This window comes from Struthio camelus, chromosome 5, assembly GCF_040807025.1.
Source record: "Struthio camelus isolate bStrCam1 chromosome 5, bStrCam1.hap1, whole genome shotgun sequence".
In the NCBI taxonomy this organism is placed as follows: domain Eukaryota; kingdom Metazoa; phylum Chordata; class Aves; order Struthioniformes; family Struthionidae; genus Struthio; species Struthio camelus.
The window spans coordinates 69,799,695-69,827,093 of NC_090946.1; the positions used below are offsets into that span (position 1 = coordinate 69,799,695).

At 44.3% G+C, this 27,399-nt stretch overlaps 1 protein-coding gene across 4 annotated transcripts; it reads left to right on the top strand.

Annotated features, from left to right (window-relative positions):
- Positions 1-5,844: 5,844 nt before the first annotated feature.
- On the top strand, positions 5,845-25,496 carry CYP46A1 (cytochrome P450 family 46 subfamily A member 1). 4 transcript variants are annotated; one of them, XM_068947009.1, is made up of 15 exons: positions 5,845-6,416; positions 12,645-12,722; positions 12,995-13,544; positions 13,618-13,691; positions 14,395-14,481; positions 15,176-15,314; positions 15,951-16,061; positions 16,844-17,000; positions 17,367-17,429; positions 18,731-18,803; positions 19,244-19,328; positions 21,530-21,640; positions 21,969-22,057; positions 22,798-22,864; positions 23,779-25,496. In XM_068947009.1, the coding sequence occupies exons 4-15, from the start codon at positions 13,627-13,629 to the stop codon at positions 23,938-23,940; spliced, it is 1,209 nt and encodes a 402-aa protein (XP_068803110.1). In that variant the 5' UTR covers positions 5,845-6,416; positions 12,645-12,722; positions 12,995-13,544; positions 13,618-13,626; the 3' UTR covers positions 23,941-25,496. The 4 variants fall into 4 exon arrangements, with proteins under 4 accessions (XP_068803110.1, XP_068803111.1, XP_068803108.1 ...); XM_068947007.1 differs by having other exon boundaries at positions 5,870-6,416; positions 12,995-13,076; XM_068947010.1 differs by lacking the exons at positions 12,645-12,722; positions 12,995-13,544 and having other exon boundaries at positions 5,855-6,416.
- Positions 25,497-27,399: the final 1,903 nt, after the last annotated feature.

Below are 27,399 nucleotides of genomic sequence, written 5' to 3' on the forward strand. Positions count from 1 at the left end.
GAATTACCCTTAAACCTTTATCGCAGAAGAAAGATCTAGCTTCAGCTTTTTTCCCTCCTTGGTGACATGCTCTGCTGGGTGTAACGTGCTGTTAAACATAACACAGCAGGGGCCCGTGCAGTCGTGAGGCTGTTGACTCACGGGTGTCAGACCGAGCCAGCCCAGCCTGAGTCCTCACTTGCCAACGGCTTGCTTCTTTGTCAGCGCTTGAAGATACTCTAATGTTCCTCGGCAGATGTTGTGACTTGGGGAGGTGACTTTCCGGATGTCAAATAGAAGGTCAGATTTTTGTTATTAATTTGGTGTCACTTCTCTTTTTTTCTTATCCCTTAATAATCAGGTTGATATAGTGGGTCACTTTCTGTTTCCAAAAATACTATAACACACCTCAGTAGCCTTGGCTTGAATGGACTTTATTATGATTCACTCTCATACAAATAACGGTAGAATTTGGCCTACTCCTTTACACTGTATATTCATATACATACATAAATATATATATATACACACACACATATACTGAGGACAGTTCTATAATTATTTTGGAATAGAAGTAACATTTTTCTTTACTTAATAATTATTAATAGCTGGATTTAAAATAAGGTCGTCTGTTGTAATTGTGCTGGTAACACAATTTAAGTCCCTATTTAGTGGTATTATTTATAATACTGCAATTTGTCTTTTGTAATAAAAATAACTAAATGTTTAAATTAAACCATTCGTTTTTTTCCTTTTCAGTATGGTGCATGAATGAATAGAACTGTAAGGACACAGCAGCAAATATCTTCCTGAATATTGTAGATGACGAGTAATAGAGAAGCAGTCACTGATTGTTCTGGGGAGGTGGTTTAAGATAAATGGCTCTCTTATATTTTTGTAAAAAATTCTGTATGATCCTACTGTAAATAAGTTCACCTGCCGCAGTACTTTTCACACTAGCTGTCATAATAGTAGTAGGAACAAAGAGATGGCATATTATTACCTGGCCATCAGAACAGCAAGATGGGTTTTGGAGGCATATTTCAATGAATATTTTGAAATCTGCTTATATTCTTTACACAGTGTTCCACTGAGCTGGATAACTGTCTGCTGGTATTGTGGAGTTTTAATTCCATGTTGAAAGATACAGAGAATATTAATCTGCCTAAACCCTTAGAATATTTTAGATTCAATGGTAAGTTGAGCGGTTTGATTTTGCAGTCATGCAGCAAGAAAGCTTGCAAACATAAGTTTTCTGTACTGAATTTTCCAGTCCTTAGAGCAGAGAACTTGACCTTTTGCACTGTTAAAAGGAAATGATTATTTGCCACAGTATAGTGATGATGTGAGACTGAAGCCATCCAACAGATAAGGGGGTGAGGGCATGCTGTATAAAGGCACAATGAAAGTTATTTGCCTCCGGTTAAACAGAATGTTTGAATTTTTCACAGCTAGCGTACTAAAATCTGCATTTCTTCGTGATGTCGGCATGATCACCATATTAAAAACATTACAAGTATTGGAAACTGTAGATCTTTCTTTAGCTTCATCATAAGTGATTTGAATGTTCCCATAAGCAGCAAACCTGTAAAGAGTTGCTACCAAAACGTCTACCATTTTCTCAACAGCTGGTGCATGTTTAGCAATGATATGTCATAAGGAGCCCTGTGTTAGTTATAATGTGATGATCATGTTTGTTATTGATGATCATATAAAGTAGTAATACAAAAGCATGTGCAGAGCAGTGGTGGTTCTGGCTGGGGTTTCCCAGACCCTGGCCTGTGCTCAGACATGGGACAGTGCTGGCGTGCTGGTTTTGATGCGGCTATGTGGTGTGTGAACATGCAGGAAACTAGTGCAGCTCATCCGCGTCTCGGACACTGTTAGATCTCCAGGCCTTAACTGATGGGGGCGTATGCAGTGCTTATGTGTGGTATTTCCCAGCACGTGTCAGAGCCGCCAGAGCTGGACAGAGACTGAAGTCCCTAAACAGTAGTTGGTCCTCAGAGTCCACCTGGACAGTATTTCTGAATGGAAAAGGAGGACGTGCCTGGTAAAATCAGTCCCCAGGTTTGTACTTCCATTGGGCTTGGATGAAATGCATTGCTCATGGTAGCCCCAGGCCCTATTAATTCCGTAAGGATCTTTAGGCAGGGGGTTGAGGTTTTAGACTATAACTTCAGGAGAGGTACTCATTTAATCACCACCTGCAGTTAACCAGTAGCATACAACAGATGGAGACATTTAACTATAAAATTAGAGGTTTTATTTAGCAATGTATTTTATTGGCAAGCTCAGAACTGCCCCAGGATGCCCACCACTTGGGCACATGCCGCAGAGCTGGGAAGTCATTTGCAAGTGCGAGAGATGCCTGTGTCGTATCCTCTACCTGCTGTCCTCACACATGGACTGAATGAGGCTGGGCTTCTCAAGAGAGAGGAATTAATGTTTTCAAAATGCCTGACTATGAAAAGAGATGCAAAAGAGAACAGGAGTTTGGACTAATCCTATGTCCTATACATTTTTCAGATTCACATTGTAGCTTTGCATCAGTTATTAGTTCCCAGGTTCCTGCTCTTCTGTTCTGCTCCCACGTGTCTCTTGCTCTTTGTACTTCTGGGAATGTGCAAGTTGGCAAAATGTCCACGCGATGGCAGTTCAGTCCTCGGCAGAAAAGCGACAGGCGGGAAAGTTCAGCAGGTCCAAGTCTCCACTCATTTTTAGAGCAGCATGTGGATCCCAGAAAGATAATAAACTGACTTTGTATCACGTCCTTCATTCAAGGGTAGAGAAACATGTTAGAATACGAACAGAAGCTTTTATTAAAGCTTATCTTTAAAGCCAGAAATATAATCTCCAATCCACCCAGGCTGAATACTTACGAAAGGGGAGCTATTGACTGATAATTACATTTGCATGAGAAGCTTCGTTCTGAGAGCTTGCGTATTCTAATCAGGAATCAGAAATATATTACATGGACTCTCTATCCCATCAAAACATATAAAATATCAAATATTTTATCACATATTAAATAATCCCTGTGAGCTGCTCACAAACAAGGTAGGAGCAGGAATTTTTCACAGGAATTATTCTGAGAGTGATTTCAAATGAATGAATACATTACAAAAAAAGGTTGATGAAACTCAGAAAATCAACCTTTCATCATGAAGTTCACTGAGTGGCTTTAAAGGTGTTGTCATTAATTAGCCTCAGTTTTTAAGCACTTTCTCTGAGTGGTGCTATTTTTGTGATTAGCTATAGCTTTCACACTGATTGGAATTTGTATCAGGAGGAGATCATGATATATATCATCAGACAAAATGGGAAGGAATGGGAAGCTTTTTTCTGAAAACAAGAGGTTATCACACCCCAAGCTTAACAGAAAGAAAAAAAATCACTTTTAATTAAGATAAATAGAAATAGTAGTTACATAATATTGTTCATCCTTGGTAAAGCACAGTAATTTCCAGATAAACAAAATCCATGTAAAGACAAAGTCAGTGCTGAGACTAAGTACCTAAAACATAGAGGAAAATCATTCCAGGGTTGCTGCAATTATTTCAAACAAAAGAAAGAAAATCAGTGTTAAATTAACAGAAATCTAAATAATATTTAAAAAACACAACCTGCTTCCGCTCTGTTGTGTGCTGACAGCCAATGACTTCAGTTTCTAACATTTTGTGCCATTACCAAGTCGCAGAATTTCTCAGAGGTCATAATTCAGCATTTCCAATGAGCTCATAATTTGTGCTGTGCAATGTGAACCCACAAAAGAGGTGCCACATGGAGCACAGGTTGGAAATCAGCGGATGAAGACTCCAGGTTGTATTTGTTCTTAAAGGGCATGTCAGGTTTCCTGCCTCTCCTCCTTTGACCTTTGTGGCCACCCAAAATGGAAAGCCCAGGAACCCCTCCCAGGCTGCCAGCCTTCACAGTTTTGTCCCGAGTCTCGCCATGCCTGGTGTTTTTGGCTGAAGCACCAGTGACAGCTCAGATTTCAAGAAGACAAAGGCACTAGCTTTGCCTCGCCGTGCACGTCTGACCTTCTTGACAGAGAAAGGAGCCTATTAACATGCCTTGAGGATCACTGGAGAGCTCAGTGCAGTCTCAGCATTCCCCCCCGACCCGTGGAGCTAAGGGTCACGTCAACCGTCGCAGTGACCGTCCCAGGCAAGCCCACCATGGTGAGGGGGCAAAGGGAGAAATGAACCCCTAAATGAAGAGGAGGTGCCAGCTGCCAGGCCCTAGTTGCAGCCATTCGGTGGCTCGTCCAGGTCCTTCTGCCTCTGCCAGAGCCCAGCTGTGCTGACAGCATCAAGCTCCTGCCCCACCACCAGTGGGAGAGTGGGCCAAGTAACTGAAACATAAGGAGTCTTGGGCTAGGCTTGCCATGAGATGTGTCAGTTCCCGGGGATGTCAGAAGAAAATCCTTCACGTCCTTTGAGGTCTGCAATACCAAAACTTGCTTTCTCGCTCTGGGTCACCTCTGTACTCCCTCGGAGGCTGCCTAGTGTGGAGCAGGCAGGTCTGTGAGCTACCAAACTGCAGGCTCAGTGCTTTCTACTAATCTGGTGCAGGCTCTGCTGATGTGTCTCCTACAGATGCCTTCTCTTTCCCGTATATTATCTGATCTCTAACACAAGCTGAGCTCACGTTACAAAACCAGACAATTTCTTTCATCTATCTGGTTTTCATCTATTTTGTGATCTGTATTTCTATGTCAAATTTTGATGAACTTGGCCACTAGGTTCAAAGCTGTTAGTGAGGGCTATGTAGACAGATGGGTATGCATATCACAGGAAACCAGGAAAAATAAGACACAGAGTCTCAGCTGCTACAGATGCTCTTTAAACTCTCCTTTATCTGCGGGCTCCCCACTGCCCCTCTATCAGTCACCGGCAGAACACCGGCCATTCAAAATTATTTACCGTTTTGAAACCAAAATAAAATAAAGACAACAGACCCTCACCTTACCCCAGCATGAGCTGTTGTTGCTTTGATAGCAGTTCTCTGCTATCTCTGACCTGCTAGTCTCAAAAACAAGCACAAAAGCAAGTCACACAAGAAAACCAAACAAAACTTGCAGCCTGTGGCCTTATAACAGCCATTTCTTACATTTAAAAGCCAAAGCAAGCTCATATATAATTAAATCTGAGCTGCCTGGCATACGATTGCTGCATCAGATGGACAAAAGCAGGGGGTGCCATGAATTACATCCCACCCTCCTGCTGAGGAGAGGTATGGCCATATGGGAGCTGCTGGGAGGGAGGCAGGGAGGCCTGGGAAAGACTCCACACTGGGAAGAGGCCGGGGTAGGAGCTCCTGGGGCAGCCTTGTGCGGGGGTGAGAAACATGTCCCGATACCCACAAGCGGCAAAATATAAGAGCAAATGGTAAAAATCCATCTAGCTTAGTATCCTGTCTCCAAGAGGCTGACTGAAGCACGCACGGGGAACGGGGACGTGAACAGGGGTATCCTGTGCGCGATAGCTGATGTGCTTTTTTTGTTTTTGTTTTTTTTTCCTTTAAAGGACACGGCCGGCAGCAGAGTTTGTCCTGGCTGTCCTGCCCCGGCTGCGCTCAGGCTCACCTCCACCGAGGGAAGCATATGTAACCCCTCCAGACACGCGCTGCGTGGAGGTTTCTTCGAGCCTGCCTGAGGGTTTCTGTCAGTCCCGGTGCCAACGTGGGGTCGAGCGCCCCGCAGCACCTCCGGCAGCCCTCGGCCGCCGTGCCCGCGTGAGCAACGACGGACCGCTCACCGGGCAGGTGTGTTAAAATTGGAGTCCCCCAGGGGAATACGTCTGCCCAGGGCTTTGTTGGCGTCCGGTTAATTACAAGACGGCGTTTCCGAGGAGGCCCCAGGGAAGGGGCCCGGCGCAGGCAGGGCAGAGCGGGGCCGGCCGGCGTGCGCCGTGCAGTGCCCGAGCTGTGCGCCTGATGGCACTCCCGCCAAGCCCTGCTGAGGGGAAGGCTGTTTTTCCAGACTATCCTGACTCCCACATGACTCTGCGTACTCGCTCGCCCGCCTGTGCAGCTGCTGCCTGTTTTTTCTCCGCTCCCCGAAGCGGCATGCAGCCTGGTCTGGCCGGGTAGCCCGGCCCGCGGCTGGCCTTGCGCCGCGGCCGGCTCCCAGGGCCGCCAGCAACGCCGGGCCTGGCCCCGCTGCCGGCCGTGCTGCCGCTTTAAGCTCAGCTTGGCTCTGCTCGACCTCCTTCCCGGCTTCCTCCGGCCGCTGGAGCTCATCCAGCCCCCCCTCCACCCGCGGCAGGCCAGCAGGGCCAGCACAGGCCTCGTGCCCCGCAGGCCATGGAGGTGCTGTGGGCGCTCCTCCTTCTGCTCCTGGCGGCGGCGCTCCTGGCCCTCGGCACGTACTGCGGCTACGTCAAATACGTCCACGCGAAGTACGACCACATCCCCGGCGCCCCGCGCGAGAGGTAAGGGGCAGGCCCCGCGCTGCAGGCGGGCCCAGTTTGGGGTCTGATTAACGTCAAAACGTTAGCGGAGGAGAGGGAGCAACGCAGGCCACAGCGGCGGGCCGGGGCCCGGCTGACGTCGGCAGGGACCAGCGTAAAGTCATGTCACTCCCCGGGAGCGGCAAACGCGCACCCGATGCCGGGGAAACGCTGGCGCTGCCGGCAGCTTTGCCATCCGTTTCTCAGGCCAAGGCGGGCACGGAGAGGTTAAGCGAGTGGTTCGTGCATGGCCGTGCCCCTGCCTGGGACCGCGCGGCCCCGCCGAGGGAGGTGGGACGGCGTCGGCTCAGAGCCGGAGCGACGGAGCCGCGTCCGCATCCGTAGTCCTGCTGAGAAGTGAGGGGGAGTCACGCAGGTGAAGCCCTGCTGGCTGCAGGGGCCCTGAGAAAACAGCCCCGTCCATGAATAACATGTCCCACTAGCTCAGTGGGAGGTCTCGTGCCGTGGGGATGCCGCTGTCCTGGCTCACAATCCTTCTGCATTAAACCACAGCTTTCTTTTTTATATGGAAGAGCGAGCTGTCAGTCAGCGTCCGCTACCGGCAATGTTCGAGGGGTCTTGCACTGGATCAGTGCACGAGCCGTGCTTGGGACCCTCCCTATCTGTGTCTGTGCTCATGCTGACACCAGTCTGCCCTCCCGCAGAGCACTGAAAGGCACATCACCTGCCAGTGACACCACCCAACGCCGTCCCGGCGCTCCCTCGCTGTTTAGGTCTGTAGTTTCTGCACACCCTCAAATGTCAAAAATTATCAAGGGCGATGAGAAGTCTAGCAGCATGGTAGTGGCATCGCTTTCACAAGGAGACACAGTTCTTGCAGAAGTGTGTGGGCTTTGCATTTAACCTCACCTTTGGGTGCATATACCCTCAAATAATGTGCTGATACCGCTGTGGAAACACACATCGCAACAGCACTCTCTTAAGTAAGTAGTCCTATAAAAACACCAAGCCTGGTTGCCTAACCCCAATTTTTAGCCTACTTGTGTAATCAAGGTCAGATATTAAGAGATAGAGGTCAGATTAGAGATATAATGGATATTGTTATACCTGATCCTGCTTGCCCTTAGATTTGAGATGTGAAGTAACATCCTAGAATAGTGGCAGCTTGTAAAGTAACTCTGTGGCTGTTTTTCTTTTTCTTCTTCAGCATGTGAGGCTTAATCTCAGCCTAAGATCCTTCCCAGGAAAGTTTCTAGTACTACTGTCTCTAAGCAGAAGCTTGTCTGTCATGTGAGCCCATGATAGCTCTGATTTCTGATAGCTTTTTAAAAGTATAGTCAGTGACTTGCCTGAAACGTCCAAACACTTCCACTCCTAAATATCCAAAGGTCAAATAGCTCCATCTATGTTAAGTAGTTCATAAAAAAAAAGGTAAAGTGGGTTGCTTGTCTGGTGGTGGCCTCCCTAGTACCAGAAAGATGTTGACAAACTGGAGCAAGTCCAGTGGAGGACAACCAGGATGGTCGGGGGCTGGACCACAGGGAGTACAAGGAGAGGCTGAGGCAGAAGGGTCTATTTAGTATGAAGAAGATGCCGCTGAAGGGTAGAGGGGATCCATTTGCTGTTTTTAGCTACCTAATGGGTGGTTATGAGAAGATGGAGCTGGGCTCTTCTTGGATAGGTACAGCAGAAGGACAAAGGGCAATGGACACAAGTTGCAGCAAGGGAAATTCCAGTTAGGTATGAGGAAAAACTTCCCCATGAGGGTGCTCAGACACTGACACAAATTGCCCGTGGAGGCTGTGGACTCTCCATTCCTGCAGATGCTCGAAGCTCGACTAGACAAGGCTCTGAGCAACCTAATGTAGCTCTGAAGTTGGCCCTGCTTGCAGCAGGAAACTGAACCAATGGCCTTGAGGGGTCCTTGCCAACCCAAATTATTCTGTGAGTCTATGGTTCTAACATGTGATTCACCCAAATTTAAGCACTCCTCAGCTGACATTTTATCCAGAAAACTAGGGAAGAATGGGACCAGCAACAGAGGAACCAAAGTGATGTGTTGGAAGGCAGAACTCTCTGGGAACACCAGGTAGAAAACTTCCCCAGATCAGTGGTTCCTTGATAGAATATAATCACTTCATTTAAACAAAATCGTGGGAAGAGAGTTATTCTGCTTCCAACTTCATGGGGTTCTTAGTTAGATGGTGGAAGGATAGGGAAACTGATGTCTCCCACCTTCTCCACAGTTTAAGACCTTAAGATTATGATTTTCTTGGCCTTCATGATGGAGATATCCTGAGGGAGGACCTCCACACATGCTGATGGAAAAGAGGAAACCAGCAACATCATGACCTATGCGCGTTTCAACTAAATACTGTGCAGTAGCTGGAGTCGGCCACCTATGCTGCTGTCAGCCCCACAGGAATGTGTTCCTTTTCTTCTCTATTTCATTTTTTCCCCTCTACTCTTTCCTTTGATATCTATTGGATGGCAGCCTGGTCCTGCTAGTCAGAACTCCACTTTCTGCAGCAATATGAAGCACCTGCATAAGTGCCAGGCAAGAGACCAGAACCCATCTGAGCTTACCAGGTCTTCAAACGCCAGAGAAGGCTATGGGCCAATCTCTCCCTCCACTTGCAAGACTGCAAAGACAGGAGCCATGAGCTTTTTTGCGGTCCTTCTGCCAAGGCTTCTGTGAGTTTGTCTTATTTGATCCTAAAGGAGAGAGGATTCAACTGGAACAGCAACAACAGCCAGCCCAGCCCACTTCTCTCTTAGCCCAGACAAGCAGCTAATACCACTGTCCATTTCTAAGTGCTTCAGTGGAGTTTCAGGAGTCCCTTGTCAACACTTTGCCTCTTCCAGATGGACAAGGCAAAAGATCCAGATGTGTCCAGTAGGATTATTTCTTGATTTGTTCACCCCACACTTTGACTTCAGCTCCTCACACAGCTGAAAATTGTTCAAGGGCTGGACAGAACAACTCACAGGCCATAGCCTGCCTGCGGGCTGCTCTCAGAGCTGTGCCAAGCTAGACGGCTCAGCATGGCTGGGTTTTGCTACAACTTTCTAAAGCTAAAGGCAAAGGAAATAAGGCATATCGATATGAAAGCCTTACTTTGTGCTTTCCATTTCATAGAAATCACAGCATTGTTTAGGCTGAAAGGCACCATAGGAGGTCTCTAGTCCTACCTCCTGCTCAAAGCAGGGCCATTGAATTCAGAGCAGGTTGCTCAGGGCTTTGCCCAGTCAGGCATTCAAAACCTCCAAGAACAGAGACAGCACAGCCTCTCTGGGCAACTGTCCTCATGGAGAGAAAAATCTTTCCTCTCTCTGAATCTTCCCTGTTTCAACTTCTGCCTGCTGTCCCATGCCCTCGCACCACGCACCCTGCAAAGAGCCTGGCCGTCTTCCAGCTGACCTCCTTGTAGCTACTGGGGGTGCTGTGAGGTCCCCCCAAAGCTATCTGTGCCCCAGGCTGAACAAACTCTGGTCCCTCAGCTTCTCACAGGGCAAGCGCTCCAGGCCTGACCAGCTGAATTCGCTTCAGTTTGCCACTGTCTGTCACCGTCTGTCTTGTACTGGGCACCCCAAAACTGGACACAGTTTCCTATATGGGGTCTCATAAGTGCTGAGTAAAGGAGGATAATCACTTCCCTCCCTCTGCTGGCTGGATTCCTGTTCAGTCAGCCCAGGATGCTGCCGGCCCTCTCAACTGCCAGGGTGCAGTGCTGGCTCATGTCCTACTTGCTGCCCAACAGGCCCCCGCGCTGTGTTCAGCCCCGCTGCTCCCCAGGCAGTCAGTCCTTGGCCTATGTGGTTTCAAGGTGTTAGTCTGTCCTGATTTTGTGTTTGTCCTTGTCTCTTTCCTTTGCCTGTGATAACAGCTTAAAAAAGCCTTGTTTTAGGATGAAGTAGAACAGAGTCTTATCAAAGCCTCAGACCTTGAGTAAGCTCTTATGGCTGCATGATGACACACCTGATTTCTCGGGCTGGTTTATTTTATCACAGCTAACACAGCATATCTCTAAAGGAGACTGTTGTGCAGAAAAGGCTGAAAAAGTGAGTCATTAGCAGCTTTGCGTCATTTGTACTGCATGAATAGTTCACCTTTGAAGAGAGAAGGCTATCTCTTCAAAAGTTAATTTCACATTAGAGATCTAAAGGTAAGAAATGGAAAAAAGGATTTATTTGCAAATACCTGTCTTCAGGTGACATTGTCTCATAATGCTATCACAAACTGAGTCCTTGCTTAGTTTTATCATGGCATGCATTAAGTGCTAGCAATTGTGGCCTCTCTTTAGAAGATTAATGTTTTAGGCGTGTTGTAGCACTTAACCTGAATTTTTTGTTCACATGAAAAAGAAGACTGTCAAAACTGAATCCAACAAGTTTTTGAAAACCTTCGCTTGCTTTTATACCGGTCGGTAGAGAATCCTCTGGGCTCCTGTGAAGGATTCAGTGCAGAGCCCCAGAAGACAAGTCTCAAAATGATGCACACATGGTGCATGTTATGAAAGCCTTTCACCTAGTCTTCTGCTGATTTTGTCATTAGGAACTTACTGTGCTATTTGTGTGTGGGCAGGGTAATTGAGATTTAGCACTATCAGCCCCTAAGAACACATATACATGTGGTGAGTGAAGCATGTGTTTTCTGCATTATCCAAGTCCTAGTGTTGCAAGTTCATCTAGGTATGTTTGACATTATCCACGTGCAAGATCTTGCTGACTGCAAAAAGCAACCAATGAATAAAGAAAACATAATGCTAGCCTTGCATCAGGGAATGATGGCTGCTCCAGAGTACGGCTGTAGCCTTGACCCTCCCCACCGGCCTGTGGAACAAGGCCAGGGTAAAGGAGGATACGGCCTGTAGCCTTACTGTACTGGCACTTTTTCAAGTGGTCTCTGCACAGTAAAAGGGTACTGATGAAAAAGAGAATGAAAAACGTTTCTGAGGATCCATTTGTCACTACTAACCAGTCACACAAGGGGGGTCATGGGTGGGACCTTGTGTCATACGCTCCAGAAAGAGTGGTTCCTGAGGCTTTACTAATGAAGGATATTTTAGAGTCCAATTGCGAATAGGAGATTCACACAAATGAAGAATTAAAAGTCTCTGTAGGAGCTGTTGGGTAATTTTGTTGAGTGCTTGTTATTTTAAGCACTTACTGGATCCAACAGAAAGAAAGTAGGCGTTTGTTTTTCTCCTATAGCTAGTGTATATTGAAGGGAGTGATAGCATGACTATCTGTCTCAACTGGAAAACAGATCTCAAGCATAGCTTGCTTGCTTTTAGAGAGGAACTTAGCCAAATCATCCTTCAGAGGCATGCAAAGTTGGCGGGAATTCCCCACTCATACCTCCAGGAAGAAAGTGATCTCTGACTTTTGTCTAAAGATAATGTATTTGAAGGGTTAATCCTTTTTATTGATTTCTGCAATTTTGCCTATTAATCAGTGGTTATCCTTCTAGGTTTACCTCTTCTTTTCGGCATTTGAATTAATGTGGCCTTAGACAGAAATAGGCTATTCCTATTTTTTATATCAGTTTAACTCCATTGACAGAAGAAAAGTTACCGCTTATCTGGGCCGGACCTGTATTCTTTATTTTGTGTGTACAGAAATGTAATAGCCGCAGTGTAGATTGAGTCAATTTAGGCAGACTAAGATCAAAGCAGTTCATTGGGGGTTCCCACACACAACTCCAAATATCCCTTATTCTTATGCAGGAAAAAAGCTCCCCTCAGCTTGCAGCACACTAGAGCTTTGTTCTGCTTCTCTGCATTGATCTTCCTGACAGTGCAGGAGCCACACAGAGTGACCATGGTCTTCCAGTTTAGAAGAGCGCTGGTCACAGCTGAGTGTTATTTTCATCTTTCCTTAAGTGGAGGAATAATACAAACACCATGCATAGTGTCCACTCAGCAACAGAGAAGACGTACACTGAGTAATTAGTCCACAGGGCATGTGGGTATGTAAAGAGCGTCACTGAAATGTTGTTCTTACTCCAGCTGTTTCCCTAAGCAAAGGATCTTGAGCAAGTTTTAAAAGCAAATTATTTCTTTTGCAAGAGCAAGTATCATTCCAAAATCTTCTTTGCCTCACCAGATCACGCTAGAACAACAAGGTCTTGGACCTAACCCTACAGTCTTCCAAGGTCCTTCCATTCTAAAATCAGTTTCGAGCAGTATAGTCCATCCAAAACCCTATTTTGGCATCCTCATGACAGTCAAACTTCTTTTTCTGTAGCTTTCTACTTGGACATCTGCCAATTATATGGAGAATGATGAAGAAAAAGCAGTTTATGCATGATCTCTTCCTGCAGTGGTAAGTTGAGGTACCTCAGTAACTTAGAATCAGGTAGCCCTGTAATTTCCTGTGCCTGGGAAATCAAGGCGCAGAGATATTGAGTTACATACTTAGCATCATGACCTCAGCAGGTCAGCAGAGGAACTAGAGCATTGATCTTTCTCTTTATTCAGTCAAGACTGCAGTACGTCTAGTACATTCTAGTTTAGTCCTTTGAGGTTATTAGGCCTGCATTGTTACATGTTCATGTTTTATACTATAATTGTCTTTTTTTTCTTGCCTTCTTGTAGGGCAGAGAAATACGGACCCATTATACGATTTAATGCTTTTCACAGAGTCTCAGTAATGGTTTTGAGTCCTGAAGGAGTGAAGGTACTGCAAATAAAATAGAATCTACAGTGGGGATCAGCCCATCCATCCAGAAAAAGAGAAGTGCTGTCTAATATTTAGAACAGCATGATCCAGCCAGTCTGTACCCTGTGGGAGCGCAGCTCTGGGCCAGGTTACGAGAGTGAGGTATTACTGTGGACTCTCAGCTGTCCTGACTCTACTTCTTGCTTGATTTACTTTGTTACCTTTCTTTAAGCTGCAGATGGAGCAACCATCCACCATTTCTGAAAAGCAGACTATCTGCAAGAGCTTAATATCTCAAAAGAGCAAGGCACAAAGGGGCTGAATTTTTCCTCTAAATCATGGTAGTAGTCACAGTGTGAGATTTGAGGTCATTGGGGAAGCGAGTGCTACAGGCATGCAAAACAAGCTATCAGTCCACCAACCAAGGCACACCAAATAATTCATGAAGCCTTCAGACTGTTACCACAGGAAGAAGTGGGTGAATGTGTGAGTGTTTCCTTATGTTTGGTGTGGGAAATGGATTGCTCTCAGAATTTACTGACAGGAGATTTGATTTTAGGAATTCTTGATGTCGCCACACTACCCAAAGGATCGACTGGTGTATGGACGTATCTTCAACATGTTTGGTGTAAGGTAAGCAAAATCCAGCTGAAGCCATTGTGACCTGAAAGTTAGTGAAATATTAATTAAGTCACAGACATTACATTGGCTTTCACTCAGAACATTGACTCTCCTATTGGGGTTAATGACTCATTATAGACATATTTAAGCACCAGGTACCTACTAAGTTATACTGAAAGTGCACATATCAAATCAAATGTCTTCCCAATCAGGGATGAGCTCGTATTCATTTTTTACCTAATCTTGTATGTTTCTGATGTGGATGTTCATTTAGTCTCAGAGCGACTTTTTTAAGGCTTATCAAACTTCTCATACGGATTTTAGAGCGCTGAACTGTTCCTTAGTGCACTGGAGTTTCCAGCTCCTAAGCTTAATGAGAGGAAAAGGGAATGTTCCCTGTTAGCCTGAAGCTCCTAAAAATATAGTAATCCAGTTATTGTATTAATTATTTGTATAGCAACTATTCTTGGGAACCTCTGTAATGAACCAGGGTCTTGTTGGACTCAGCATTCCACAAGTACTAGGCAAAACATTTCTGCAGTTCAGTCGTCGTCCACCATGATGAAATGATTGCGTACACAAAGCAGCGTGGTACTCCCTGCATGCGGGAAAAATACAATAAAGTAGATGTGAAAGAGCTATATCTGTGACTATACAGCTTCCAGCTGGCTCCCTTGCTGAAACCTGTTCCCCTCCACGTTTTCCTAAATGCTAGATTTCTTGGGAACGGTTTGGCGACTGATTGCAACTATGATCGTTGGCACAAGCAGCGGAAGATTATGGATCCGGCTTTCAGTCGAACGTAAGGCAAATATCTCTGGGATGATCTATCTGTTGTTTCCACTATTCTTTTGATTCTTACTGTCACTGATCCGTTATTTGATATTTAGAAAGGGTGAACCCATTTAGTGCCAAAATCACATTTTACTTAGAGTCCAATACATCATTTCCATGACAACTGTAATTTGACCAATCTTTCTATGTGGGAATGGAGGGACACCCATAGCTCAGTGACGGCAGGAGTGGATCCCGTGGTTATGCATCCAGGAATGTGGTGAGGGCCGCCTTACTCTGTCTGAAAATAGATCTCAGATACTGGAAGTGGGCAAGCCTCAGCACCACGTGCCTCAGTGATTCGCTATGGGAGACATGGCATGATTAATAAGCAGGGTGGGTGGTCTAGTTTGCTTGTGTGTGCCTGTATAAAACAGGTGCATTGCATTTAGGGTCTAAAGATGAAGTCCATTAGCTTTGGCATGCACAGACCAAAGCCCTTTGCCATGTTTTTACATGGCAGAACTGTGTTGGGCTGCTGCAAGAAGAATTTAGCTCATTTTGTCTTGCAATGGTCTTTTTTTACCTCTTTGTCTTTAAAAAGAGTTAAGGCAAAAAAAAAGTTTCTTTACAATTTTATATGGAAAATAATGAAGATAATTTTGTCTAAGCAGAGATGTGCTCCCCAAAGCCCCCATCACTCATCTTTATTAATTGTTTAGCTACCTGATTGGTCTGATGGAAACTTTTAATGAAAAAGCAGAGGAGCTGATGGAGAAGCTAGAAGAAAAGGCAGATGGAAAAAAAGAGTTTAGCATGATGACAATGATGAACCGAGTGACTTTGGATATCATTGCAAAGGTACCAGCTACTTTCTTGTTTCCTCTGCAATAGGCAGGAAAGAATGGAAGTAAGGTGTGCCAGCAACGGCACACCGTCAGGAGGCCAGAGTCAGGGAACAAGAACTTTACCCAGAAACGCCAGAATACTTGTGGGACTAATTGTGCCACTTCCATCAGGGTGAGTGACACTGAAACCCATAGGAAGGGACAGTTTAGGGAAGTGTTTACTGTCCAGGTTGTGTGTGAGTGGCCTGCAGTATGCTACATGGGAACCCTTTGCAAAAGCCCATCCAATCTATGTTAACTCACATCTCTCCAAGCCAAAAGGGGCACACCGGTATTCATTTATACGTGCATGCTGTACTATTATCGTTATATGTCAGCATGAAATCTGCCTCACAGTGGCGTTTTGCTTCTTAATGTGAAGCACTTTGGGATGAATAGAGCAGCATTAAACTACTAATTTCCCCCAAGATAAGGAGAAAGCCTAATCTAAATATTACTCTTCCCTCACAGTTGCCCATAAGGCAGAATCTAGCATAAGGTATTTTTATGGTAAAAGAGTTCAGTGTGAGGCTGTTCTGCTCTCCCATCCCAGACCCCATAAGGCAGAAGGATTCAGTGAGTTGCTGCTTTTTTCTCTCACTGTCCTCAGATAGCCTTTGGCTTGGAATTAAACTCGCTGAATGATGACCAGACGCCCTTCCCACACGCTGTGACCATGATTATGAAGGGAATGACCGAGATACGCATCCCCTTTGTGGAGGTAGGTACTCACTCATTTCAGTAGTCTCTCCTCATATCGAGGTCCATATGTGACTGGGAAAGTGTTTTTAGTAACTCCTTCCCTCCAGCATGCATTGAGATAAGATTTACTAGTGCTTTAAAACACTTGCAAAATTAATCTTATTATTTAATGCTTTGTTTCTGTCTTTCTGCCTTCTCTTCCCCTCTGTGTCTCTTTTCACCCTCTCTCATTTTTTTAATACATTCACACCCATCACTGCAAAAATTGAGAAGTCCGGAGGGACAAAGGGAGCATTTGTCCGAGAAAGACTGCAGCCTTCACTTAATGTGGTATAAATTTGAGTTTTCTTACTGTAAAAAATTTCTATTTTTGACCAAAACTCAAATAATAGAAAATTAGGGATGAAATCTGAAATATTTCTGTTGTTTACATAAAACAATTTCCCATGAAAGGTGTAGTTTAGACTTCTAGTGCTTCTGTTTTCTTTTTTGAGCCCAAAGACCCTGGTTAGATTCTATGTCACATGTTACGGTTTCTTTCCTTGGAGAGGTGAGGGATTTTGCCCGCTCTGCTCAAAATATAAGCTCTGACAAGGCATGTCATCGGCATGCACAGATTGAAACATTTCTTGTTCTAGCCAAAATTAGTCATTCTGGGGACATTCACCTTTTTCCGAGGAGGCCAGACATTTTAGTGAAAAATGTCATTTAACAGAAAATGAGGTCCTTATTTGAAAAATAATACTGTCAATATTTTTACCAGCCAAAGATATAACATAACTAAGGAGATTCTATATTCAGTACATGCCAGGAAAACAGAAAATGGTAAAGGAGGTCCGGGAGAGTGTCAGATTGCTGCGCCGTGTGGGCAAGGAGTGCATTGAGCAACGGAGAGAAGCCATGCAGAACGGGAAGGAACCCACGTTAGATATTCTTACGCAGATGCTGAAAGGAAACGGTAGGATACTCACTGTTGTTTGAGTTAATTGGTCAGTGGAAGTTTTTTCCTGAGATTTGGGGAGCCTTATTTTGGGGATCTGAACTTTGACACTCAATCTTCTTTTAACATGTTCAGGAGTGTAAGTTTTTTCACACTGAAGAGACATAGTGGGACTTGTTTGGAAAATGTCTTCCCTTTGAATGCATTCCCAGTTTCTTTATGTTGGATCATATATTGGGCACAAGTCACCCCTGAGCTGCCCTCTCAGAATCCACTCCCAATTCCACCTCGGACAAAATACTCAAAGCAGAACGTAGTATTCTAGCGGTTCCAACTGGGACATGGGGAAATTTTCTAATCTTGCTTTTTTTTCTGTCTTGACAGCTCTGGAGGAAATTAGAGATGATGAAAATATTCTGGATAACTTTATCACTTTCTTTGTCGCTGGTTGGTAGCTATTTCATTATTTGGATATGTAATGTGGGAAGCTGTACTTGTTCTTGGGCCGTCTACAGGAGCATTGTTAACGGTTTTGCTCGCTCCTTGCGACACTGCTGTAACTAGGAATCACTTCATCAGAAAACAGCATTCCTGTACTGGAAAAAGATCAGTTGAGTGAGATCTGAAAGAATTTGTAGTTTTCTCATAGGCAAACGATGTTTTATCCTCCTACTCTGTCCTTTAAACATAGTGAATAATGCCAAGCTGCAGTGCAGAGAGCAACACTTCCTGCTGTTGTGCGAGAATATTCTTTATATAGGTCTGGCCCTTTCTCCCCATCTCCTGCTAAATCCCACTGAAAGAATCTTATACATTTTATAGTATAGATGCCTTTGCTTCACCTCATCCACACACATGAATGCCATTCTTCCCTTAAGGGCATTACGCAATGCTTAGTAGGTGAGGGCTCTGTTAAAACTACCGGAAGAAAACAGAGGCCAACATGATATGTGAGGTAAATAACAGAAACATTGTTCCTGTTGTAAGTCAGTAGGATTCAGGTTCCTAACAAGGTGAGATCAAAACATCTTTTGCAAGAAAGCTATCTATCTTTTCAACAAATGCATCTTTAAAGAGGTCTGTTTTCAGTAATGCTTTAGAATAATACATATGACTACCAATGAAAAAATGAAAAATGTCCACAGAAAACAGACACTCTGAAGAAAGCCTGTTAGAAGCTCAGTTTGCCTTCAAAATTAGTGTATTCTTGTTTCTTAGCAGGACTATATGTCCTGCTGTATGACATGGCAAATATACAGTCTGACTGGCCTCTTTTGAACCATTGGTCCTTGATGTTAGGGAATTCTTAACCAGTAAGTGCTGTATACATCAGCTACAGCTTTGCATTGATCTAGCTAGCTTGTATCTTTACCAGCTCTAACCTGTGCTTGAAACGCTTGAAAGATCCTTAAATAAATATTACATCCCTTTTAGTATTTCTTTTTCTTTTCTTTTTCTTTTTTCTTTTCTTTTCTTTTTTCTTTTCTTTTCTTTTCTTTTCTTTTTTCTTTTCTTTTCTTTTCTTTTCTTTTTTCTTTTCTTTTCTTTTCTTTTCTTTTCTTTTCTTTTCTTTTCTTTTCTTTTCTTTTCTTTTCTTTTCTTTTCTTTTCTTTTCCTCCTAGCATATTTGAAATTAAACATTCAGGGCCTCAATTTTAAAGTAGTCTATTCACATTAACACTACTAGACCTTCTTAATATTCAGACTTATTTCAGACTAATCTTTAAATTTATTTTTTGTGTTGTTAGGTCATGAAACAACTGCCAATCAGTTGTCATTTACAGTAATGGCACTGGCTCAGCATCCTGAAATATTGGAAAGGTATGTACACTGTAATTTCCAAGGTCAGTGTCACTGTTAATTTCAAGAATTTAATAATTATAAGGATTACTAAAAATCTAGGCTCCATCCCTAATAAATTCTAGCCTCCTTTCCAAAATGCACAATTTCATAGTCCATTATATCTAAAATTTAAAAGGAAGCTTGAAGATGAATTATTTCAATTCCATCTAAGTGATCTTTTTTCAGTTTTTTTACAAACTGGTCCTGAAACCCACCTGATTCCCTTGCACTGTATGCCGACTATTATATCCTCATATGAGGCACAAGTTCAGGCAGGCTGGCTGGGAATCAATAGGCATTTTGCCTGAGGATGGAAGTCAAAGTCCAGTTCAATGTCTGGAAAGTTCAAAAATGTTATTTGTCAAACTACTTGGCAAGAAATGGGCATCTGTAACTAATGTTTTTTAATTTAAATACAGACTTCAGGCAGAAGTGGATGAAGCTATTGGTGCCAAGAGAGACATTGACTATGACGATCTTGGCAAACTCGAGTACTTATCACAGGTACTGTAGGAGCGAGATAAAACACCAGTCAGAACTGTTTGGTAGTGCTCTTGCCATGTCATGCAACTGCCAGGAGGAGTCCCATACTTCTTACATTTTATGCGTGATACCAACATTGCATTCCGAGAGCCTTTGTCCTCAGAGAAGTAAGCAGGTAATCTGAGCCTTTTGCAGCAGCTGAACCTTGTCAGGAAAGTTGCTTCTAGAGTTTCACCCTGAAATCCAACACGATTCTTTCACTGCTTTCTTTAATTATTACCAAGCTGGGAACTAGAGCTGAGTTGATTATTCCATGCCAGTTTAAGCTGAAACCATAGCCATACTTTAAGAAGGATTTGTAACTTTGAGCCCAAGCTTTGCATGTCCTACACAGTTCCCAGACTTACTTACAGATCTACTTTTCTTTGATTATTACTAAAGCATTTCCAACTATGATCTCACCATGTGCAATAAACCAAGCAGGATTTGGGGACATCTCAAAATAATAGTTAGTTTTCACAGTTTTCATTTTTTAGGATTCAGTCTTTGAACCCTCTTCAGTCACTTGGAAAAAGAGTTTGGTCCTAACAGAGGTCTTGTGTATAGAAATGCTGGTTGGTATTGAACCAAGCCAGGGCTTGGTTACTTACCAGCGTTTGTGTTGCATGTCCTTTTTTACAAGATGGGAGACACCAGTAACCCTTAGCAGAGGCTGACTCACAATCCTGGCAACTACTTTCCCTGCTTAAATTTCCCTATCGTTTTAATGGTCTGCCACGCTTACTTTTTTCTTAAACTGCCGTGTTGAAATGGATGGTGGCATTTTAACATTTGCCATGTCTGTTCCCATAAATCACTGTACTTTGAATGTGGATAATGATCAAAAGTTTACTTCTCATATGGAAAAGACATCTCTGTGCTTGCTGGAATCAGCAGGTTTCTTCAGACTTCTCCAAACATGATCACATGTTTGGGATCATGTTTGGAGAACATGATCCCAAACATGTGATCACCTATCCCTTAGATGCCTCGTCCCTACCAACTGGGACTAGGTATCTAAGCCTTTCAGTTTTAAGGCAAATCACATGCAATCCCTCCCAGCAGACCATTTATTTAATAAAACAAGCATGAGATCTGTGCAGCCAAAATCACAGTCACCCTTGGTCAGAGAGCCAGTCTGTCACTGCAGCATCAGAGACCATGGGACTCTTCTCTGGCTATTCAAGCAGTTATGAATCTTTTTGTCCACACTTCTTTTTCACTAACTCACTCAAGCATACACACCGTTAATTGCATTTGCAGTGCAATGCTAATGTGCACTGTTAATTAGGCTTCACTTCCTTGAAATAAGCCATTCTTTCAGCTCCCTGCTACCAAAAGAAATGGTCTCATTCTATTTTTTTCCCACTGTTCCTTTTTCAGTTTTCTTTTGCCAGGTTGTTTTTTGTCAGTTTGGTGCAGTGGTTTGGCTCAGCTCAAGAACAGTCTCCCCAAGCACCAGAAACTGCACAAAGGCAGGAGTGGGAGCACAGTGCTGAGAGTAGGAAGGAGTGGGAGCAACCGTACATTTTCATGGCAACAAGCTCTAAGATTAGCTCAGTGGGTGCTTGAAATATCACCCTTAGATATTCCCTTTGAATTTCCTTTCCAGTAATTTTTAACTTAGTTGTTGACCTGACTTTAGTTGTTAAAACTATTCAGCATATCCGATATCTCTTGTGGTTTTCATTTCTCTTTTTCTATACTTCAGCAGTCATAAGAAAGTACATATGCGTATGCCTGAATGCATTGGCATGCAGTGAAGGTTTAGGTCTACAACTCTCTCGGTTAATCTCTACCAGAAGTACATTACCTTTATATCCACATCGTTAGGAAGAACAAAACGGCAGCATTCTATACTAGCCATCAGCTTTTCTTCCATATACTGTTCACCTTCCTAATCAATCAACTGATATTTTCTCTTGCTGGCATATAAGACCATGAATTTCTTGTCATTAGTGAGGAATTGTAAAGAAACAGCTTTTTTGATTTGAAACTAGGTCTGAAGTAAATGAGTTAATTTTGCCCTATATTTTGCACACAGGAGTCCAAGAGAGGTATGCCAGCATCGCTTCCACAAGTCAAAAGGTCCCATTTTAGCCAGAGGCCGTAGGGAAGGAATTTTCTTTCTGCTTCCTACACTGTATTAGCTAACTAGCCCTTTGTGCTTTTTGCTGATGCAGGTTTTGAAGGAATCGCTCCGACTGTACCCACCTGCCCCAGGGACTGTACGTTGGACAGAGACGGAAAATGTCATTGAAGGCATCAGGATTCCAGCAAACACAACGCTCTTTGTGAGCCAGCAGCAAAATCCACACATCAGCAGCTTTTAGCTGCTGCAATGGGTCCAAATGCAGAGGATCTGGGTAGCAGAGGTCCAAAATACTTTCCGGGCATAATTCTACTGGAGGCTCTGAAATTAGGCCTGGAGAAATTTTGACCAAAAATGAGATGTAAATTGGGACTCTGGAACATTTTTGTGAGAGGCTTGGGAAGCAGAAGCAAGACCAACCCCTATCTGGGGAGTGGAAAGCAGTTATATTTTTGTATCTATCTGTAACAGCAGAGAGGAATTTCCAGTTTGCTTCTCCTGATTATTGCAAATTAACTCTTTCTTGACAGTTCAGCACTTATATAATGGGGAGGATGGAACGGTATTTCAAGGACCCACTCACTTTCAATCCTGACCGATTTAGCAAAGATGCACCAAAGTGAGTTTCCTTTTATTGCCAAGTTATGAAATATCTAATAAGGAGTCATTATAGGAAGAGATTTCAAGGGTAAAATGTGGAATGCAATTACTTTTTCATTCCAGTATGAGTAACACTAAAGCCTTATCCAAATGCAAATAGAAAACAACAATGTCCAGTTTTTGTTCAGAAATTGTTTAGACTGCATGATGAACGTAAAATGCTGTTCTGCAATAGGGTCAAAAGGCCTAAGCTATGTCTACAGCAGTAGGCAGTAGTGCAATAGGAGGGAGCAATGGGTCAAAGCAGTTGGTGCTGAAGCCCCCATATCTACACTGTGTGAGATCAGGGGTTTTACTTCAGATTAGAATTAGTCCAAATGTTGGTCTCCTGGGCCAAAAGTCCATGTCCACTCATGTGATTCAGAGCTGTCCAAAGGAGAAATGGTTGGATCTTTATGTCCCATTGACGGGCTAGAGCACATTTAGAGCATGCTTGAATTTAGCTTAGAAATCGAGTTTGCACGCATCAAAACTGCTCTCTGGCCTCAGCCAACACACAGTAAGTGGAGCTAACTAGAGAATTTGCTTCCAAACTGCACTACTGTTCTGAACCATAAATGCAAATTTGGAGACAGCCTTAACAACTTGGGTGAGTAAAGTGGTATTTAGACCATCTCCTTGTTGTGGTGATGAAACGTTTGCTTCTTCCTTTACAACAAAGCCATCAGAATGACAGTTTTGAACTTTTTTTCTTCATAGGCCATATTACTCCTACTTTCCATTCTCTCTGGGACCCCGATCCTGTATTGGGCAGGTATTTGCACAGGTAAGCAGGCCTGGAATGACGATCCATTAGTGAGCGCTGTGCCAGTTCAAGGTGTGCCGGTGGTTGCTGGTGTTCAGAGGCCAAAGGCCGTTCTGATGAAGCACGAGCCCTCTTGCCTTTAGAGGGAAAACCCCCAACATGTCTGTGACAGGGCATGTACCTGCCATGTGATCAAACATTGTCACACAACCAGATAGATGTACATGTACCAGACTTGTCCCGTGTCACCCAATCATGCATAAATCCAAGGTGTCTTCAGGAGAGGGGGCAGCAGGCCGCTCAACTCGTGGCTTGTTCCAAGTCACCCTGCTTGAATCCAAACCCTTTTATAGGAATTGCAACCACCACTGCGTTGCCCTCGCAAGATCAGACACAAGGAATGTGTGCAGGGGCTATTAGGCACCAACTTATGGTTGCAGCTTGCAGAGTCAAGCCATGCAGGACATCAGCTGGCAAAAGGGCACAAGCCAGCCAAGACTGGTGGTGAGAAAGAGAGGAGGGCTTTGCATGAATGGGAGGAAGAATTTAACAAAATATGTGAATATCTGAGCATTGCAAGGGGGCATTTTAGAAGCACAATAGGAGGCCAACTCTTTGGGTTTGTGCTGTGAGTTCATCTAAGCATTCAGGCTTAAAATCTTGGTTGGATTTACACTCTGATTTCCAAAACAGGATTAACACATAAACACAAGGACAGATCTTTGTACTTACCATTTGTCTTCAAATCCAGGAAGCCCCAAGTGGCTATGTGCTGCCTGCCCAAACTCACAGTCAGCTGCATTGATAGAGTCATGTGTTAAGTTTTAAATCTCCATATTGACAAAGCAGCATGACATAGCACACTGAATTTAAGTAGCTGCGGTAAAGGCTGAATTTGCTGTCACTGATTTTGAGTTTGCTTTTCTCCTTAACAGATGGAGGCGAAAGTGGTGATGGCAAAATTGCTGCAGAGGTTTGAATTCCAGCTGGTACCAGGGCAGAGTTTTAAACTCTTGGATACTGGAACCCTTAGGCCACTAGATGGAGTAATATGTAAATTGAAGCCGAGGAGCCTTCCGAAAGGCGTCCAGGCATGATTGTCAGGAAAGGGAGCGTGATGTGGTAGTAGCAGAGTTTCTTCCGATGTTGAAGATTTCCCCACTAATCAATGGTTACATTTTATAGATGCCTTTAGAGGATTACTAGACTGAAAATTTTCTTAGCCTTTCACATCATTTATGGAAGAAAGCCTTAGGAGATCCATTCTAGATACGTTTGAATATCTTCGATCTGGAAGCTTGTCTGGAACTTGCAAAGCATATTTTTTTTCAGCAGGGACTATTTAGTTCTGACCAGACTTTGAAAAGAACATCCCTTCAGTGGAGTATCCCTGGTAGCTATACGCAAACCTAAAGTCAAATCCTAGCTGATATTTTCCATTGGTTTCACTTACAATACAAGATGGTCTAAGTAAAGGGCTTTCTTAGTTACTTAAAACTTACTTAGTTCAGGGAGTTTCATATTTACACAGTGAATCAAACAGTTAGTAGGAGCACAAGGTTTGGGCTGAGTTTGGGAACAGAAGCTTGAAGATACTCTCTTGGTCAAAACAATTTTCCCATCTCTATTCTAAATAAGAATATGGATTGATAGAAGCAATCTGAAACAGAAATCACTACTATTAGCCACTAGTTTTCCTTGATGCTTCTGCCTCATTTTTCTTCAGTGTCTCCCACTTTTCTTCCAATATTATTCAGAGTGTAGGTTGACAATCCACTTCAACCACTGCTGCTGTCAAAAGAGGTTCTCCCTTTTCCTCCTACACTGCTGCCCGCACCCCCCCCCAACACACACACACACTTATTCTCATGCAACACTATAGTTTTGGGGAGGGGAGTTGTCTTGTTGGGTTCATTTTAACCCAGTCAGTTTCCTCATCTGGCTGCCCATGAAGCTATGCAAACGCTTGGACTAGACAGCCTGGTAGGTACAGCAGGGTTGGAAATAAGTGCCTAGAAGCAGATGCTGCTTAAACTGACATTGCCTCTGAAGAAATGTGCCTCCCTTGAGCAAGACGCAGACGAACATCCTGCACCCTCCTTTGCTGCTGCTGCTCCTCGGAAATTGCTCACTGCATGCAGGCTTTCAAAAAGCCTATCTCTGCTAGGGAAAAAAATGTGCAAAAATCCCACCTTCCAGAAATATTTGGATACCTAATAGGAGTTTGGGCATAAGATCTATCTTGAAATAAAGGAAATTCAGGACATTTGATCCTGCCACTGTTTTATCTTACCTTTTCCAATTAAAACGTGGAGAAGCTGGTCAAGTTACTGTGTTGGATTCCACACCAGTACAGTGATTTCCCAGAGATTTCCCTGGGTCTGCTCATGTTGTGCAACAGATCGTTCAGCGCAGCAGGGCAATAACAGGACAATAAGGTTGTTGCTCTTATTGATAATATAAGCTATGTTATACAATGTACAAATATTACCTATACCCAGAGGTACTAACTGTACTTGTATTGTAATTGTACTTGTATTGCTAGAGCAGGTTTAGCCTACCAATCAATAGGTCAGTTCTTCAGTCCCTTTTTGCTGGAGATCTGCTTATATCCTCTTACAGATTAATAAAATCTTGTTTGGAAAACTAAGGACTTTCTGGCTGGAAGCGTGTTCGTGGGAGCTAATATGGTTGGGAGCCAGATGCTTGATGTCAGTTGGGCTAGATTTGCTGGTGGCATAACAAAAGGCTGAATTCTGAGAATATGTCAAAGGCAGGGAAATATCACAGCAGTAAAGGAGTTGTCAGGGAAGCTGTGAAAGGGAGTGGCATATGCTGTGAGCAGCACACAGACAGTTTGACAGACATACCGGCAAATCGCACCGTGGGGATGCAAGATGCCACCACCCCAGCTCTCCGCTCTGCCTTGCTAATGAATGAGCTGAGATGCATTTGTAGCCTAAACACATATGCCCTGCCGGTACCTCTGCAATGGGTCGAGGTGCCTCCAAGGAGGGGCCAGGGCTGACAAGGAGGGTGGTAGCTTGTTGGAACCCTGCAGTGAGTTTTGCCGGGCCTCATCTGCCCCAGACCTGCCTGCTCTGTGCTTACCCTGCTCGGAGAATGCCACATTCCTGCTCTCTCTGCAAGCTCAAATGCTAGCCTGCTGTCCAGGGACTACTGACACAGGCCTTCCAGTTTTACTGCCAGACGTGGAAGCACAGCCCTTGCCAGACTGTCGTCTGTCAGTGCTGATCATCTTCCACCAGATGGCAAGCTCTCATCGCCAATGCACAAAGCAGGAGCAGCACTCCTTGGCTTCCATAGCTCCTTCTCTCAGCAGACAACCTGTCCTGAGCTTTGCAAGTGAGCGTGTGCCAGCAGGAGATGATTTCTAGACCACAGGGATGTTGTGCAAACACCTATTCCATTTGGCCAATGAGCTCTCTCCATTTCATCTGCACTGCTAGCCAGGAGGTGATCCCTCATCTTCCAGAAAAAGGATCGGCGTTCAACCCATCAGGTTCAGGAAAGCTGCTCCCCGGGGCCCTGTATGCCAGTTAGGTGCTCTGCCAAACCCTGCCAAGAAGCTTCAGACCACAAGTACCCAGGCAGACACAGCTGTGACTGTCATGGGCTATGAAAAAAGCTGGGGGCTGCAGCTTTCATGGACACCACAGAAAAGGAGTTTCTTCTTGCTCTGGGAAAGAGAAACATGTTATTTCACTTCCTGGGCAAGCCAGCTTTATCTGTACCAAGCACTCAGCCAGGGATCATGGCCAGTAAAAAGGAAATGCAGAGCAGGAGCTGTATCCCCTTCCCAGTGGTCATCCCAGCTGCTTGTGGGAGAATGTGTCAAACTACATGCAAATGTATCAAATGCCACTACCTTTCTCCTTATATTTTTACTGGCTCTTGGGGAAAACAGAGAAAGATCTGAAAATGACTAGCTGGGGTGGTTTTTTCCTGGGCACCACCTGAAAGGGGCCCAACCCAGCCCTGCATGGAGTGCTGCAGGCTGGAGGGACAGGGAAGTCACGGTTTACTCAGAACTGCAAACCCACTCTGTTCAGGACTGCTCCAGCCCCTGAACCCTACGAGTAAGGGTAGGGTGCCCTCCAGCAGATCCCAGAGCTCCTCTTGCCTTCATCCTCTGCAGATGCACATGCTTGGAGACAAACAGGAACTCTCAGGAAAGGCTCAGCCAGCAGGAGTCAAGGTAAAGAGCTGCCTCCAAACACGAGGGTACCAATGGCAACACTCATTCCGAAGTGTCTTTATTACAGGTATCTAATTTTTCCTGCTTTTCTGACTGATGGCTGCTGCAGGTTTCTTTGATCCCCCTTCCAGATCTATAAACCCTTTGCCTCCCTCTTTTGGATTGATGCCCAGGACTTTCATGTATGCACTCAGAGTGAGGACTTTCCCTAGGATTTCTCCCCAGGTTTTTTATGATAATCCAAGAGCCTTGATCTTATCCCTTTTAGATCAGTGCCATAGACAAATAACAGGAGAAGCAGGGAAATCACCACTGCCTAGACAGAGCCTCTTGTGAT

Coding starts and splice junctions, on each gene's coding strand:
- CYP46A1 (XM_068947007.1), top strand. CDS start 6,289: ATGGAGGTGCTGTGGGCGCTCCTCCTTCTGCTCCTGGCGGCGGCGCTC. Junction 21,641..21,968: donor CAGCAAACACAACGCTCTTT/GTGAGCCAGCAG, acceptor CTTTCTTGACAG/TTCAGCACTTATATAATGGG. Junction 22,058..22,797: donor TTTAGCAAAGATGCACCAAA/GTGAGTTTCCTT, acceptor TTTTCTTCATAG/GCCATATTACTCCTACTTTC.